Source organism: Phoxinus phoxinus (genome assembly GCF_949152265.1).
Source record: "Phoxinus phoxinus genome assembly, chromosome: 8".
In the NCBI taxonomy this organism is placed as follows: Eukaryota; Metazoa; Chordata; class Actinopteri; order Cypriniformes; family Leuciscidae; genus Phoxinus; species Phoxinus phoxinus.
The window spans coordinates 27,167,333-27,186,488 of record NC_136883.1 but is presented as its reverse complement, the minus strand read 5'-3'; the positions used below and the strand labels follow the sequence as shown (position 1 = coordinate 27,186,488).

The 19,156-nt window shown below is 40.0% G+C and overlaps 1 protein-coding gene across 1 annotated transcript in view; it reads right to left on the bottom strand.

Moving 5' to 3' along the window:
- cdh13 (cadherin 13, H-cadherin (heart)) overlaps positions 1-19,156 on the bottom strand; it is a 352,089-nt gene that overhangs the window by 127,567 nt on the left and 205,366 nt on the right. The window contains exon 6 of the mRNA XM_079621335.1: positions 18,612-18,756. Within this exon, the coding sequence (XP_079477461.1) occupies positions 18,612-18,756 (145 nt within the window). The remainder of the gene's footprint in view (positions 1-18,611; positions 18,757-19,156) is intronic.

The following is a 19,156-nucleotide window of genomic DNA, read 5'->3' as shown; positions in this document are numbered from 1 at the left end:
TATGGACTTCCCCTCTCGGCTTTAAACCGGAGTTTACGAGACATACTTCCTCGATTAATGTATTTCATGCAACATTATTAGACTTGAACAGGGATGGGATCAAGTCCCTCAAAGACTGCAACTCTGGTTTTTACTGGCAGAGGAAAAAAAGAAGCGATTTACAAGTACAGGAATTATGTGAAAGGGATAGTACATACACCATTTCAAGGAATGCCATTTTTTTGCCATACACCATTTTTTTTTGTCGTCATTGATAATATTCATAAATCTTGAGGACCAACTAAGCATATTGAAAACTGTAAAAAAAAAAAAAAAAGTGCTGCTGAAAATTCAGCTTTGCCCTCATTTTAAAATGTTGTTTGAAATTGTAATAATATTTGATTTCACAGTATTACGTTTTTATTGTATTTGTGATTTCAGTTACTACTCCTCAAAGGAAAGCAAGTAATTAAGGTTTGGAACTGGCTGTATTTTTATTTTGTATGTTAGAAATATACATTTCAGTTTTAACACATTTCGAGTTCACATGGAGGAAAAATTTAAATGAAAAACTGTGCAGAATTTTTTATGCCATTTTGTGTTGCCAGTGAAAAACAGTTTAAGCGAGGATGTCACGAAACCTTGCGACAGCTTTCGCTGAATACTACATCATATCAAAACAGCACAACTTCTCTTTCTCACCTCTCCAACTCTGTCATCCTGTTCTCTGCATAATTAAAATAAAAAATTAAAACTACACGTTTTCTCAACAGTTTTCCGCTTACACCTTCAGATGTTTCACAATATTTAATAATTAACAGGTTTTTTTGGCAAATTTTCAGGATAGGATTTGAATGTTTGTCAAACGTGTTCTCAAGTAAACTGTATTCAAACTTTTATGGTGACTGTTATTTTATTCACCGTTTATTCATAGTTTTCAGTCACGTGACCAAGACAGAGCATTGGATCCAGATGCAGTTTGACATTTATTATTAAACAAAACAATCAGAAAGTAAATCCAGGTAAAGGACATCCAAACACAGGAAAATCCAGAAACTGAAAGGACTCACACGAAACATCCAACAAAGGACAACACCAGACAAAGACCATGAGAACCATTGGGGTATATATACACACAAGAGGAGATTAGCAAACAAGACACACCTGGGAACAATCAGGAACTAATCAACAAGAAAAACAACAAATGACTGCAAAGCATGGGACAGAACAGGAAATAAAATAAAAGTCCACACAATACAAGGGGATCAACACAAGACAGGAATCATGACAGTCGCGGATCTCTGGGGGCAAAACAGCCATAGATATGCAGCACACGCCTGCCAATTTTACATCCCAAAAACAAAAATATGTGAACAAGATGCAAGTTTTGGCCACCTGTGATCCACATACGGCATCTGCTGCAGTATTTCAATCACTAAAAACAGCGGAACAGTTCTAAAACGCTGAACGTGAAAAACAATTATGGTGGGTTTGCTCCAAAAAGGATCAAATTAAAAAAGTTTAACGCTAATCAAGGATTTGTTGATCTGGGTTTTATTTTAAATCGAGTTGTGTTGCACCACTTAATTACAAATGAACAAATCAGGGATTACAATTCTAACCTGTGATTAAAACCTTCATCTAACGATTAATTTTCTCCGCCATGACGGATTTGCCAACTAAACACCAACAATGTGAATATTCCATTTACTTTTTTATTGACCACCAGCATCTCTCTCTCTGACAATAGTAGCTCTTGCCGATAAAGGAAATAAATGTGTAAAATGTCAACTGTTTTTATAAACTGATCTTTAGAATTAAAGGGCTGATCAAGCAGCATACGCGGAGGGTGAACCGATGCCAGGTTAAGGAGATGCTTAATCCTTATTGGTGCAACCCACCCTCAAAGTCTCAATATACTAAAACAGTGATATTAAAATATCAAATTCAGTTAACACCTTTTTAATGATGCATACCATATACAGGCGAGCAGATGAGCCCAGAAAATGAACGCAACACATTTTCTTTATAATGGTTTTCCATGGGGAAAAAAACGCTTCACTAGAAACCTTGTGTTGCATTTATATTGTGTTCATCTGCTTGCCTGTACAACGTATGCATCGTCAATATGGTGTATATTGAATATGGTATTTTATTATCACTGTTTTACTACATTAGTACTTACTACAAACCTGGTAAAACATGACTGGAGGGAAGCGTAGGAAAGCCTTGTTTTGCCCTCCAGGTGGACTTTTCTATAATGGTGTGACATCACGTGAAAACTATCAATTAATTTTCAGAAAATGTTTTCCTTATTAAATTAGCATAGTATTTATTTAAAGGGATAGTTCAACCACAAATGTCTGCTTCTGCCTCATTATTTGTCACCCACAAGTTGTTTCAAACCTGCATGAATTTGTTTCTTCTGATGAACACAAAAGAAAATATTCCAAACTATGGAAGTCAATGAGGTCCATCAACTGACCCGTCAACACCAACAACAACAAAACAACACCCCTAATTTGTAACCATGTGAAAAGAAACAGATTTCAATGGCTTGTAATCAGTTAATCAGTTGTGTGACAATTTTACCATGGCAAATTTTACCAGCAATGGGACAGATAATTAGGGTGGTGGCGGGGTCAGAAAAGTGCTCGCCGCCATCCCACAAGTCCAGGTGCTACCACGCTCCCAAAACTCGCCGGGATCGGAGATCAATATCCAATCAAAGCGTTCAGGCCCTAAAGCAAATGTGCACTCAGACAGCAATCCTCCCAGCTATGCACATATGCAGCTAAAGTTGGACACAAATAATAAAAAAGAGCACTTGTTTGGGATATTAATATCCACCTTTTTGTTCAGACAAGCCTGTCCAGTATATTTTAAAATAAGCAATACTAGGAGGCAGCTGGTACCTGATCCTAAACAAACTCCAGTCTTTACACAGCCTGTCACACTGAATAGTGAATTGTAATAGATAGAAAGAGAGGAGGCACGTGCAGGACATGGAAGACTTGGCCGTGATGCGGAGATCATGGACTGGAGGATTAGAAGCGTCAAAAGCTGTTCTCTCCGCTGTGTTTTGAAGCATCTAAAATGACACTTGAAGAAAGTGTCACTACTTCTGCTTCTTAGACGACAGTATGACACTGACAGCTAAGCTTGCTTCAGAAAGACACTTGGTCCTTAATCCTGAGACTTAACATTCACCCATTTACACTTGCACAAGCACCCACAATCCTCTGCATGCGATTCAGCGGTTGATTTCAATAATAAAAGGGGGTAAAAAAACTGCATACCATACATATATAAAGTATTGTTTCAACCACTATAGCCTATGTCAGATCCCTATTTTATTAGGGATGTGACAGAGCTTGGAACAATAATTCATATTTATAAGACAATATAAGGAGTGCAAAAAAAGAGCTGCAGGGGTATTCCGGTGCTCTTTGGATGTACTGTAGGGAAAATTTGAGTTTTCAACAAAAAGTTTTTACTGTTTTTAATTGCATAAGCCATGTTGAAATAAAGCATTTTTATATACATTTACTTTAACTCTTGAGTGCCTTGGCTTGATACGTTTTTATGAGTCGAATAATTTATATTTGTGTGGTAGGCTGCTGCATTTTTTCCCTATCCATAATTTCCAGTAAATAGCAAACATACCCTATCTTGGACCCAGCGCAATTGGCTTTGTACAACACATGTATCATTCCTATTTTGCACCCAACGCACAGCAGACTTTTCCCTCCACAGACGTACGTCGGTAAATTAGGGATTGATCTTGTGCTCCCGGGGGTGGTTCATCGAAAAGAGAAGGCGTGTTCCGGCGCGACCGTTCCTCGGTGCAATTTTGCAGTTTCAGAAAACAATTTTGCCACAGACCAGGAAAAACCTAGTCTAAAGTCAGCAGTGTTGGGAACGTTACTTTAAAAAAAGTAATTAGTTATAGTTACTCACTACTTTTTCCAAAAAGTAACTGAGTTAGTAACTGAATTACTCTATAATAAAAGTAACTCGTTACCAGGGAAAGTAACTATTTACGTTACTGTTAAAAAAAAAAAAAAAGAGTTGCTATAATCCAAAGAATTTGGATTTATGTGAGCAGTTTTCACAAGTCAGTTGAAATGAGTAGAACAGACGGGTGTTTGTTTGTACATAACTTTCGATATTTATTGCACGTCGACAGACAGCAAGAAGGTTTATCCTGCACTTCAAGTATTATCTTTGTAAGAAAAGTAAACAGTTACACCATATAAAGTGCATTTAACTCTAGCAAATTAAATCAAACTCTCTCAACCTGAGACAACTTGTTAAGAAAACAACCTGGCGAACTAGCATCTGTGGTGGAGGTACCGTGTTTTTTGCCACTAGCTTTGTAGATGCGCGTGTCAATGTGAGATGCTTCATTAAATTAGAGTTGCTTACAACGGATGTCGACAAAGTCTTCGCTCCTGGACATAATGTACACAATACATGCACGTTCTTGCCTTTGACCACAATGAATTTGAAGTAGTGCTTATATCTCCACCAACTTTTCATCGGATTGCTCCTGACTCGCCATCTCTGCTGCTCCGTCAAATCTGTTTAGCGGTTGTGTGTGTGTGTGTGTGTGTGTGGCGCCTGGCGCGTGTGCTGGCATGTGTGTAAAAACACTGGCTCTGATTGGCTACCATGAAACATGACTCTGCCTTAGCCAATCATAATCGCTTACATCGTTATTAACCCACCTCCTCACTAGCTGTGAGCCAGGGATGCGTTCGGAATCGGATTACACAGTTTATTCAATCAATGCATATAACGCACCGCATTTAACATCCAGTAACGTTAACGGCGTTGTAACAACGGGAAAAGTAATTAGTTAGATTATCCCGTTACTGAAAAAATAACGCCGTTACCTAACGCCATTATTTTAAACGCCGTTATTCCAAACACTGAAAGTCAGTGGCGCATTACTCAGATGCTATTTTAAGGGCACGACGCATTATGCTTGGCCATAATGTAGCGTAGGGAAGATTTTTTTCCCATTTACGTCAGCTAAATGCACTATTTTTTAGGCTGTTTGAGATAATAGAATGCCTAAAAATCTATAAACTATCTGGGAAAATGATGATAGTTAGGCATAAAAATAAATAAAAACTGGACGAGTGAAAGAAGTGAATTCACCGCGCCGGGCTAGTAAACGCCTCAATCGTCCCGCAGGACCTCCAGACGCGCGTAAACGCGTATTCACATTGACTTAAACATTGAAATCACTCGCGCCAGACGCTCTATTTGCGGTTGGTGTGAACGCAGAATCCACTTGTCTGCGGTTCGTCCGACGCTGCTTCTGAATCTCTCTCCGGCCGGTGAGGTTGTTAGTGTTCCATATAAAAAACTTTATGTCCATATTAACTTCAGCCGATTAGCCAGTAAGCTCGCTACGACGCTGGTGTAACATACAATAGCCCGCCAGCCCCTGATGACAATGACGAAGAAGAAGATTTATATTCTTCGTTAGTTTAATTGGCAGTTGTCAAACAAGCTGAGTGATGCGCGATGCATTACCGTCCGCCACAACGCACGGTAATAGAGCTTTTGTTTCATTTTTTGCCGCTCCAGTCAGAAAGACTGAGAGGAAATGAAACTAAGTTGAATTTATTTATTTTTTAAACTAAAAGATTCGGGGCTTTTGACAAAACATTCGGGGCTTAAGCCCCCTTAGCCCAACCCTAGCGCCGCCCCTGCATAATTACAAGGAAAAATATTACCACACGAGGGAAATCATTGTGGTGTCCATAAAGACGTGAAAAAATAGGCATAAATCTAGCTTACACATTTACCCAAATTATGCAGGCTAACACCTGACAAAGTGGGTTGTCCGTCAAGAACCAGGGAACAAAATTCTGAAAACTGCGAAATCACCTTTGCCATCATGTAAGTTGCGTGCGCCTGGCAAATCCGCCATTATAATAGCAATCCGCCATGGAACAAGCGTGCCTGCTTTTAAAGGGAATGTGAGATGGCGCTCTGATTGGTTTATTGCACGTTACACCCAAACCACACTTATGAGTAATGAAGATACTTCAGACCAACCCATTTTAGATTTGCGTCGGGCACAAGAGTCATTTATCCTGCCGGTATAATAGCAACAGCGCCTGAGACCCAGCCACAAAGTTATTTGCGTTTCGCGTTTGATACTTGCGTTTCAGAACGTTAAAATAATACCTAAGCATAAACCAAAGTGTGCAATAAGTGTTTTGGCCTTTATATTTAATTATATTTAATCTAATTGTTCCTGGTAATAGGTGCAAAAGGGTTAGCTAGCATGTTAACTTAACATGAAAACATGACACTGGTTGTATTATACGCAGGTATAATACAACAACATTTAAGTACATTTAACACTTACTGGGGACCCCTTGGAAGTTTGCCAGGGCCCCTGGTTGAGAACCACTGCACTAAACCCTACTTAAATTAGTTATATAGCATTAGACATTACATAATAAGAGGCAGATTATCTTTATGTTAAACCCCTGACTTGTGTTTAAGACATAACTAGGGAAAGCAAACTGGACGTCAATTGTTTCTACACTACACAAAATACGGCTGTACTTCACTAACTGGCTTCAGAAGATACTACATTTACCTTATTACTGCCCTGCCATGATAACAAGATTACTCCCTGCTTTAGATCAAACACAACTAGAAAAAGAAAAGAAAGAAAAAAAAAGCAATGTTATTTACGAGCGCTTTGTTTTCGGAACCTGCTGTTCGCCTTCAATTTTTTCCAAAGCGCTTTAAAAGCCAGCGCTTCTAAAACAATTATCTCATCTGGAAATGTACCAGCGGAAGAGTGAAAGGAAGATAACCAGGCCTGGAGCTCTGGGAGTCCCGGGGCTTTAAAATAGCATCGGCCATCAAAGACAAGGGACAACGAGACAGGGAGATGGGACGAGATTGGTTTTCTTGTGTCTTGCACGCTCTGTCTGCTTCTATTCCTCAATGGGAGAAGTAACAGAAAGAGTGAGGGACAGATAATCAAGTGCGGGCCTGCAGAGGGCTGGTGGATTGTGGGTAGAGGAAAGAGCTGAAGCTCTTTAATAGATTAGAAGCGCTCGTGTAGCGTAACCCCCACAGGGAGCTCACGGCCAACCCGCCACTCATGTCTGGGGCAGCTCCCTGTCCTTTCACAGGGCTCTGAAACTCCAAGAGTGTCTTCGCCATTTGCATCGCAACCCCCAGGACTATAAACAAGCAAAGAGGCGAGAGTGAATGAGAGAATAAAGGGGGAAAAAAATCAATTTGAATGGCACATAATGATGCAATTTAGCTTTGAAATGATGCAGGCTAGCACACTGAGTTCAAGTGCGCTGATGTGATTTACACTGAATTCATGAAATATATTCAAACGATGTTTGGAGGGTATTGAATCATAAATTCATGGAGACTCTTCTGGAAAATCCAGCTTAAGTTGGTAGCTGTGTTTTGAAACATGCTAACTGGTTTCTGGCTGGTCCAAGCTCCTCATTAGCTGGTTTTTGGAACAGGGTACCCGTGTCCTCTACTCAGTGATCAGTTTGTATTCATGCAATTTGGTATATTAAACAACAGTGACATTTTATAATGCTACCTAGTCAAATGGAAGCTTAAAGGGTTAGTTCACCCAAAAATTAAAATAATGTCATTAATGACTCACCCTCATGTCGTTCTAAGCCCGTAAGACCTCCGTTCATCTTCGGAACACAGTTTAAGATATTTTAGATTTAGTCCGAGAGCTTTCTGTCCCTTCATTGAAAATGTATACGGTATACTGTCCATGTCCAGAAAGGTAATAAAAACATCATCACAGTAGTCCATGTGACATCAGTGGGTTAGTTAGAAGTTTTTGAAGCATCGAAAATACTTTTTGGTCCAAAAATAACACAAAATAAGACTTTATTCAGCATTGTATTCTCTCCCGGGTCTGTTGTCAATCCTTCACAGTTACGCTGATGGCGTAAGACGCTGATGACGTGTTATCTGGTGCGCCCGAGCTTCATTTATAGACTGAGGGAAACGCACGCTGTAAAAGTGTCTCATCCGCGACATGCACATTTACGCACCATTAAAAAAATGATATCCACGCAAACAATGTAGAATAGCTTGAATATAGCGTGCGTCTCCCTCAGACTGTAAACGAAGCTCGGGCGCACCAGATAACACGTCATCAGCGTCTTACGTCAGCAGCGTCACTGTGGAGTCCTGAACGCAGATTCACAACAGACCCGGGAGAGAATACAATGCTGAATAAAGTCTTATTTTGTGTTATTTTTGGACCAAAAAGTATTTGCGATGCTTCAAAAACTTCTAACTAACCCACTGATGTCACATGGACTACTTTGATGATGTTTTTATTACCTTTCTGGACATGGACAGTATACCGTATATACATTTTCAATGGAGGGACAGAAAGCTCTCGGACTAAATCTAAAATATCTTAAACTGTGTTCCGTAGATGAACGGAGGTCTTACGGGCTTAGAACGACATGAGGGTGAGTCATTAATGACATTATTTTCATTTTTGGGTGAACTAACCCTTTAAAGAGATACTTCACCTCTGTAAAGATGAATGTGTATTTAAAATGTGTCATTTATGTAGTAGAAATGTGAAATTATTTTTTAATTTGGAGCCTTCTAGACTGAGAAAAGCCAGAAAATGTATTTGTGGCTCATGTGGATGAAAGACAACAACTCCCAGAATGCACTTGCTTCACTGCCCTATGAGGCCATGCCTTCCGGTAAGAGAGCGCAGTTAAACAACAAGGCTAGGCTACTAGTGAGTCTCCGTGACGAGTCTGCCCGGGATTTCGAGACCGCCCAAAATGTCCGGGATTCGCCTTTTGCGTTCTACAGTCGCCATTCATTATGTTTACTGTGGCGAGCAGAAAGAGACTACGGGCCGCTCTCACGGAGGAGCGGGAATTAACCCATCACTTGTTTAGCATTCATGTAAACACTACATTCAGATTCACCAATCGGAATGAATTCAGTTAGATTGAAACAAAAGGTGTGTGCATGTAAACAATGAATGGCGAAGCAAAATGAATGCAGAAAGGAAAAGCCGAATCCCTGACATTTTGGACTATCTCGACGGCTGGACATGTCCGGGAAAAAGAGGATGGTAACCCTTAATACTCCGCTTTCTCCGCAGAATAAGAACCTGTTAGCTTAGCTTCCAAAAAAAGATGGCTGACACTATTTGTACATTCTGTGAGTGAGATTCCACCCTCTATGGGCGGGTTGAAAACATGCGGATCTAGCGCCTTTTACTGGCTGTAGTTTTTAGCCTCTGGCCAAAAAAAATCCTCAGATGACGCAAAATGACGATTTTTGCGTCATCGGAGGATTTTTTTACAGACAAAAAATACATAAATCTCTTGTCTCAGGGGGATATGAAGGAGGGAAGCACGGCAATTAGAAAATACTACAGGTTTTCTACTGATACAAAGCTTAATGCTAAATCCTGAAGTATCCATTTAACACCTATACATTTTAAAATATTTGTAATGAAATACTAATTTCCTTATGTCTAGAAATAAGAATTTCCATCCACAGTCCAGAATACAAGTAGCCTGGCTCAGCCCTCCTATGTACTTCCGCTCAAGTGGTATATTCTTGGGTTTTCTCCGGTAAATTTTTTACCGGTCCAATCAGCGAACAGAGGGAGTGGCTGAGAACGATGAGGTTGAGGTCGTGCGCTAGTTTGAGTTGAAGTTTCATCACGACCATGCGTTAGCGATTGGTTATGGGAGATCCAGAGTGGCTCTGGGCAGATCCAATAGTTTTAAACTTAAACAGAGTACTCGCCTACAAGGAAGTTAACGCTTGTCAATGGAGAGAGGCCAGACTCTCTGTACAAATGAAATGTACTGAGTCTGGTAGGACCAGGCTAGAATACAAGTGCACACAATCACAAATTAGGAATGGCCCAGCTTCTAAGTGGCTTGGGCCAGCTAGAAACCAGCTACTGTGTTCCAAAACACAGATAGAAGCTTCAGCTTCATACTTCCAGCAGGAAAGCGAGAGGGAGGGAATTGCGTATCTGGAAAACCTATTCTTTTAAAGTAATACATTTTAATGCGTTGGACTCACCAATTAAAATAGATGAAATCTTAAAATAGATAAATAGTTCAGTGGTGATCTGCTAATTTTGCATTTGAGAGGGCAGCATGAATTGAAATGTAAACTATAGTAAACTCTCATACTTTCTATCTGGCTCTGAGTGACACCTAATCCAGCTGTGATTGTGTGGAATGCAGATGCCGCGCTGAACACCTGTGTCATCCCTCATGGGGTATATCTGTGTAAAACAGACGGAAAGGAACACTCACGTGAAAGACACAGCTGCAACCTGGGACAAAACCACACAGCAGTTGAGAGTGAATAAACAAGGCAGGTGTCAAGCAGTATCACTTGCATTTATGCTAATGTACTATACTCATTTGGCAACAAGTAATCACATCCGTGCTGCTATTTAGAATTAATGTAAGTGTGATATTGCTTTAATACAAAGTTCATATAGGGAGAGAGATTAAATGCACTGACATTTAGTCAGGAAGAGCATGTATGAGTGGAACAGAATGACAATATTATGTTATTCTAAATATCTGCACTGTTGGAATGCCGCTCAGCAAATCAAGGACCAGAACTAAATATTGTATGCAGCCACAAAAGTGTTCAATAAGTGATTTGTCAATTTCTTTCTTGGTCTAAAACTGGAGTTTTACTTCAACACAAACAATTCAGAGCATAGTTCAGTATTAGTCCATAACATGGCAGCCAGCATGGGATTGATCGACAGATAATGAGGCATTGTGGGATTGAAAAGCCGCTCTGCAGCAGGGAGCAGGGGTCATCCTGTGAGGGAGACATTGGCGCTGGGAAATCCTAATGGCACAGACATCATGCCATTATGCTACAAATTACCTGCCGGCATTAGTGTCACCCTCAGCCCAATCATTTTCTAGCCAAGATCAATCCGAGCTGGGGTCTAGCTGGCCCTCCTCGGGGGCCTGTCCTGGCAATTAGCTATTGATTTTTTTAGCCTTTTATTTTCTGAGGCCGACGCTCCGCCAGCCCCACACGCCACTTTCTCAGAGCTGCCATATCAGGCCGGAGGCTGCGGCACGGCGGAGATGGAGAACAGTCCTGTCACAAGGTGAGGATATACAGGCAGAGCAGCAGGTAGTCACCAACCTCTGCCACAGAGGTGAACATCACTGATTACACTCTGCTGAATGGGTCACTGGTGTTGACAGACCACCTGAGCACAACCCACACAATTATACCTCAGTACTAGTTAAGCTCTATCTTTCAGCAAAAATTATAGTAGCATTAAACGTAAAAATAAATTAATAGATACATGGGTATACACAAAAAAACTGTCTGTGTAATGAGAATATACGAGTCCATTTTTTTAACAAAATTAGTATTATTAGTATCTATCTATCTATCTATCTATCTATCTATCTATCTATCTATCTATCTATCTATCTATCTATCTATCTATCTATCTATCATCTATCTATCTATCATCTATCTATCTATCTATCTATCTATCTATCTATCTATCTATCTATCTATCCATCCATCCATCCATCCATCCATCTAACCATCCACCCACCCATCCATCCATCCATCCATCCATCCATCCATCCATCCATCCATCCATCCATCCATCCATCCATCTAACCATCCATCCACACATCCTTCCATCCATCTAACCATCCACCCACCCACCCACCCAATCCATCCATCCATCCATCCATCCATCCATCCATCCATCCATCCATCCATCCATCCATCCATCCATCCATCCATCCATCCATCCATCCATCCATCCATCCATCCATCCATCCATCCATCCATCCATCCATCTAACCATCCACCCACCCAATCCATCCATCCATCTAACCATCCACCCATCCATCCATCCATCCATCCATCCATCCATCCATCCATCCATCCATCCATCCATCCATCCATCCATCCATCCAACCATCTATCTATCTATCTATCTATCTATCTATCTATCTATCTATCTATCTATCTATCTATCTATCTATCTATCTATCTATCTATCTATCTATCTATGTTGTGGTACAGGTAAACTTGTATTGAACTTGGAACACTCATTTGAGCTGCTGAAAATCACAGGTGCAATGAAAAAGGCAGGAAGACTTTTATACTTCAAAAATAGAAAGAAAAAACAAAGAGCCGACAAGAGGAAAGGCAACTGAGAAATGAAGATATTTCCCCCAACAAAAATAGCCTGTAGAATCAGAGAGAGCGAGAGAGAGAGAGGGGGGGGGGGGGGGGGGGGAGAAAGAGAGGGAGAGTGAATAAAGGCCTGCCAGAAGTCTAACTGTTTGCTCAGTTATCACCACACACAGAAATGTCAGAGTGCTGCTGAGTTTCCCCCTATAGGCAACTGTCCTCCCAATACAGAACAAAATAAAAATTTCAAACGACACATGCAAAAGAGTGCGAAGGGAGGTGGGGAGGAGCCAGCGGAGAAACAGAGTATTAATTATACGTTCAAGCCATATGTTCATTACTACCGCCATCAATATTGGCCCAATTTACTTTCCTAATGCATGTTCCTGGTCATTTTGGCTACATTTACATCAACAGTGTTTTTAATTAACAAACAGCTGGGACTTTTAGATTGAAACTCTCAAACTGATCGAATGTAAAATTGCAGAAGTCAAGTCCCTTTACTATTCTTGTGTCAACCACAGTAAATGTAACAACAGTACATACAGACACACACACACACCTCTGGTTCACCATCTTCGTAGGGACTCTCCATAGACGTAATGGTTTTATACTGTACAAACTATATATTCTGTCCCCTTATACTAACCCTACCCCTAAACCTACCCATCACACAAAACTTTCTGCATTTTTACATTTTCAAAAAATATTATTTAGTATGTTTATTAACCCATTTCCCTCGTGGGGACCGCTGGCTGGTCAATGTACTGTAGGTGATCTCAGGTTTTACTATCCTTGTGGGGACATTAGGTCACCAATTGACCGTTCGCAAAGACCTGCCCCCCTTAGATACTGTCGCTATGTCCGATTAAATCAAATAAATTTAAACAATAAATACCGTTTTGTGTCTCTTTAATGTGCCTGACAGATCGCTGTAGAGCCTCAGTTAAAGCTGCTCGTGAACCGATCATCTCTTAATTCTAGTTAATTTATAGCATCAAATAAACATGAATGAACATAAAAAGGAATGTTGTTTATTAACCTCCGTTTCTCAAGTTCAAATCCTCCCATGTTAATCTACTAACTCTCCTGACTGCTTTGTCAGACAAAATGGCGGATGGCGAAATATGATTGGTCAGATCACCTGTCAATCAAGCTCCCTGCGAAGGGTCAATTATGTCACCAATCACTCCCTTCCAACCACCTGTCATATAGAGACCAAATCAAGTCTTGCCCTAAATATTGCCTTAAATATCACTCAGTAGTTCATCTTGACCTGGCACTTCATAAGACAGCAAGAAGTAAACACGTTTACACATATAGTCGCACAGTGTTGCAACTTGTTGAAAAGGCAGCTTGCAGAAACCTTCACTAATCAGGCCCCGTGCTGAGCCCTTTAATGTCTAACCTGTGCCAGCGGTCATGCTGATTAAAGTAGGCGGGGGGTAGGGGCAGAATAACTTAAACCCAAGGCCCGAGTGGGAGGCCTGTAACTGTTGGTTCCAGTGCTGATTAATGTGGGCTCCTTTAAAAAGCTCTCAATTCTCATTTTTCATTTCCTCTCCGGACACACACTGGCATACTCTTCTGCTTAACGGGGCCTTTGAAAAGAGGCGTTAAAAAGCAGCACAGATTCATCCTTCCTTTGCCATGCGCTCAGGAGACAGCGGAGGAGGCACGCTGTGCACATCTGCACCCGTACATACACGAGCCTAAAGAGGAGAGAGGAAGTCACAGGGAAAAAAAACCTGGGCCCCTGTGGCGCACACCTGCACCCACAATGCACTGCACACATGCTCCTTGAGTAGAGCAGTGACAATGGCAAACTGAACAGGAACTCTGCACCTCTGAACAACTGGTCAGGATGAGACGCTATGAAAATAATAAAAGCAACGCATGTGATTAATATGAAAGATGATGAAACTGTGAAAGCATCTCTTTTTATTGGTGAATGGTGAGGCTTTTCAAATGATTGACTTAAAATTTATTCCATGGAAAATGGTTATAATGGAGAGGCAATTGACATTAAAATTGATCTACTCTCCATAAATCATGTATCTTCCCCATTAAGATTTCTTAAAAGATGAGAGACATGCCAATGAAAATGTAGTAAAGAATAAGAGCCAAAATATAAGAAGCACTCATTTCCTGATGCCAATAAATAATATATATATATAATATTTTTTTTTTTATAACAGGTTAGTTCATAAACACTCACCGGCCACTTAGATACACCTTGCTAGTAATGGGTTGCCTTTTGCCTTCAGAACTGCCTTAATTCTTCATGGCATTGATTCAACAAAGTGTTGGAAACATTCCTCAGATATTTTGGTCCATATTGACATGCTAGCTTCATAAAGTTGCTGCAGCGCCACCACATCCCAAAGGTGCTCTATTGGATTGAGATATGGTGACTGTGGCCATTTGAATATAGTGAACTCATTGTCATGTTCAAGAAACCAGTTTGAGATGATCTGAGCTTTGTGACATGGCGCGTTATCCTGCTGGAAGCAGTCATCAGAAGATGGGTACACTGTGGTCATAAAGGGATGGACTTGGTCAGCAACAATACTCAGATGGCCCGTGGCCTTTAAACGATGCTCAATTGGTAATAAAATGCCCACACCATTATACCACAACCAGCCTGAACCGCTGATACGAGGCAGGATGGATCCATGCCAAATTCTTACCCTACCATCTGAATGTCATAGCAGAAATAGAGACTCATCAGACCCTATGGAAAAATCCCAGTAGATCAGCAGTTTCTGAAATACTCAGACCAGACCGTCTGGCACCAACAATAATGCCACATTCAAAGTCACTTAAATCACTTTTCTTCAATAGTGTTGTCAAAACTAAAAGTACCGACTTCGGTACTAAATCTGTCCTGAAATTTAAAAAATGTGACGATATCAGCATTTCCCCCTAGTATTTTGAGTGCTGTTGAACGGATTCTTAAATACCTCTGATTGGCCATTGTGTTCAAGCGCTCAACATATATGTCTCTGATTGGCTACAATGATCAACGCTTCCAAAACAAGTTGTAAACAGACTCTTCACCGAGCGCTTACACAGATATATACAGAAGCGTTTGAAAGCAGGCGTCTAGACGTTTCTACTGATAGACGCCTGCTTTCGAACGCTCCGGTGTGTATCCGTGTAAGCGCTCTGTGAAGAGCATCAAATACTGTACGTCTATTTACAACATGTTTTGGAAGCGTTGATCATTGTAGCCAATCAGAGACATATATATATATATGTTGAGCGCGTGAACACAATGGCCAATCAGAGATGTTTAAGAATCCATTCAACAGCGTTCAAAATGCTAGAGGGAAATGCTGGTATGGTCATATTTTTTTAAATATCAGTACCGACTTACTTTTGACAACACTACTGCTCAAATTAAATGGATAATGTTGACCATGTCTACACTGCCATGTGATTGGCTGATTAGATATGTGCGTTAACGAGGAGTTGAACAGGTGTACCTAATAAAGTAGCCGGTGAGTGAAAATACTATAAAATATGCATTTATAATAATAATAAAAAAAGTCTTATACATTTATTATAAAAACAATTTGTTTTATAAACGTTTCCCCGTATTTGTTTTATAAACGTTTCACGTATCATATATAATTATAGAAAAAAATAAACATTTATTTTGTTTTATTTATTATACTACTAATATTATTATATTTATAATAATATTATTTGATGTAATTGTTATTATAATTACCGGTATACAAGATAAAACATAGCTTTTCTATATATAAACACTTTCTGACTAAACAGTGCTTGGCCTGCGGGTGTTTATGTTCTCCCCGGTTGCATGAAGGTCTTAGTTTAATTTCATTAAGTCTTTCAGCCAAATTGTATTCCTCTTTTGGCGATTAGATAAACCCACTTTACTTAACTAAGTTACATCAACTCTGGAGGTGGGCGGAAAGTTTCCCCACTGTTAGGGACTCTCATCTCCTTCCGCCCTAACTCTCTTCTGACTGAGCGCACATTCATCAGGCTAAATGTATCTACAAGCAGGCACATTGTATCCGCCTACTCTACCTGGATCAGTTCATCCTGCCCTTATCACTGATGTTTGAGGCTGACGTCTGTTTGTTTATGTTGTAATGAAAGCAGCGCCGCCCACTCTTCACAGAGAAAAGGATTTGATATGATCTCTCCCATCCTATTGTGCTCACTGAGGTAGAGTTCACAAGCATGACAGATCTACAAGAGTTAGTTTGTTGTGTGCCATTTTGCTGAGTGTGTGGGTGATGAAGGTTAGCGGAATCCCTCCTTTTTAAAACACTAAAACCATTTTCCTTGTGTTTTTGGGGTTTCCATGGTGATGTGGTTTCCATGGTGACATGGCCACAAAAAAATGCAAAAAAAAACAGAGTGTGTATAAAAGGAAAGAGGCAAAGTGCAGTGATGGAATTGCTGAAGTATCGTGGGGAAGATGATGGAAGGATTGTGAAATGGAAGTGCAGTACCGGGGCCTCTGAGGACGGGGTTGTGTCTTAATGAATTTCTTATTTCTGGAGGGCAAGGGACTGAAGAAAGTGTCATGCAGTCTGTAAATGGTCCAATTCTTTTTTGATTTATCAGACACGTCATGAAAACAATGTAGCATTCTCTGGTGGCGAGATAAACGCAGGATGCCATTTGTGAGGGATGCTCACGATTAGCTCGGCGAAGCTATCTCTGCGGTGCGCGGTGCGAACACACGCTCGGAGATAATGTGTTTGCTCATTAGGGATGACTTCGAAAGTGTACTTTTTTAAATAAGAGGTAATCTTTGCTTTATAGCTATGCTGAGAAGAAACAAGAGAGATCATGTGCAGCCCTTTGCAAACACTTTGGACACTATGATGTAAAATGCATTATTTGTGTAACATTCTCGTTGCAGTAAGATAATGAAATCTGTAAGACTGTATTATTATTATTTTTTTACTTATTCTGAAGAAAAGTGATGCTTGCCATTGCAAAACTAGCTGCATTATTCTAGAATTTTGCTATGGGGTTTTGGGTGGTTTCTAGGCTGTAGCTAAAAGGTTGCTAAGGTGTTCTAGGTGGTTGCTAACTGATCTAAGTAAAAAATGTAAAATAAGTCTGCGATAATCTGCATCAAAGATCACTGGTTCTCAACTGGCTTTTGTGTCAGGACCCAGAACTCACTCCATTCAAAAGGTTAGGATTGTCAAGATTTTTTTAGATTTTTGAAAGAAATGTCTTAAACTCACCAAGTATGCATTAATTTGATTAAAAAAAATACAGTAAAAAAAAAAAAAAAAAAAAATCTTCAGGCCAGTGTTTTTGAGAAAAGTTTTGAGAAAAGAACCGCCAGCGTTTTTGACCATTTTCACAAAAAGGTCATGGCCCCCAGAATATTTTGTTGAATGAATATCTGAACATGCAATACATCAAAAGAAAGAACAGACCCTCTGCTTTTAAACTACAATTTTATTCTAGCGTCATGCATTCTTTTTTATCAAGACTTGAATGTACACAAGTTTCATAAAAAAATTGAATATTGTGTTGTAACCATGTAATAATTCACTGTCATAATACAAGTATTCATTTAAATATTCACACACACACACACACACACACACACACACACACACACACACACACACACACACACACACACACACACACACACACACACACACACACACACACACACACACACACACACACACACACACACACACACACACACACACACACACACACACACACACACACAAAATCATACTGTCCCAAACTTTGAAGTGTCAAAATCAACAAAGCAGCAACATTTTAAAATTGGTTTTAAGGATAAGGCTAAATGGATAAGCACAATTATTAACATGACGTAAGCTGGAAGAGAAAAGAGGGTTGCTGTTTTTTTGTTTTGTTTTTTTTTTGCCTTGTTTCATTGTAACAATTCATTGCACAACATTGTGGTCAACACAAACCATGTTTATCTTTGTTGCAAATGAAAGCGTGTTGAGAACCGCTGCATCTGATATTGCTCAGCTCTCTACTTCAATAAGTCTAGTTCTATCTGCCAGGTGAAAATCATAAATTAAATCACTTAGTTACTAAGTAACAGCACACACTATTCAACAAGCCACACGATTTGAGATACCATTCAAGTCCGTAGCACAAAAGCGGGATGAGATTCTCCAAGCCATTAACCTTTAGTATATCCCATAATAATGGAGATGCAAACACAACTAATGAAAAACAAGAAGTTACAGTCCTTATCTTGCACAGGCTGTGTTCCATCAAACTGAAGCAAAGCCCAGCCACTATTATCAAAGACTTTCTGCTTTCTTCTTCCAGTAATAATTTCCCTAGACACATTCATTTCAACCACAAGAACATGAATAGGGTTAGGGTAGTACCTGTTGGGGAGCCCTCCAGGACCTCCCCAGAGTAGCGTGGCTCCTTGAAGACTGGCCTGTTGTCATTCTGGTCAATAACAGACACGTCCAAGTCTACTGGTCCCTCTACCAACTTTCCACTTAGGTCAGTGGTGGATACCTGGAGCTATGGGAGAAAGGAAGACAAAAAAAGGGAAGAACTCAGTAACTGACAGAGTAAATAAAGTGTTTCTTCAGTTGCTTTCCGTGTCAGGGAGTTGAGATTTCACATATGTGATGCGAGACGATCCGCATCTTAAAGAGAAACCCGAAGAAAACTTCAGATGGATGTCAAAAAGGAACATTAACATATTGTGCTGTCAGCTGAAGAAATCTTGTTAACAGAAAACAATATTTAATATCAGGAGATGTTTTACATTTCACTTTGTTCCTTCTTTAACCATTTGCCCACCATTATGACACAGAAAGGTGTTTATTTCAATATGGACAATTTTGGCCTTACTATAAAAAACACACTTTTCACTAGTTTATACATTATTATTTGCATACTATCAATAATCCCAAAA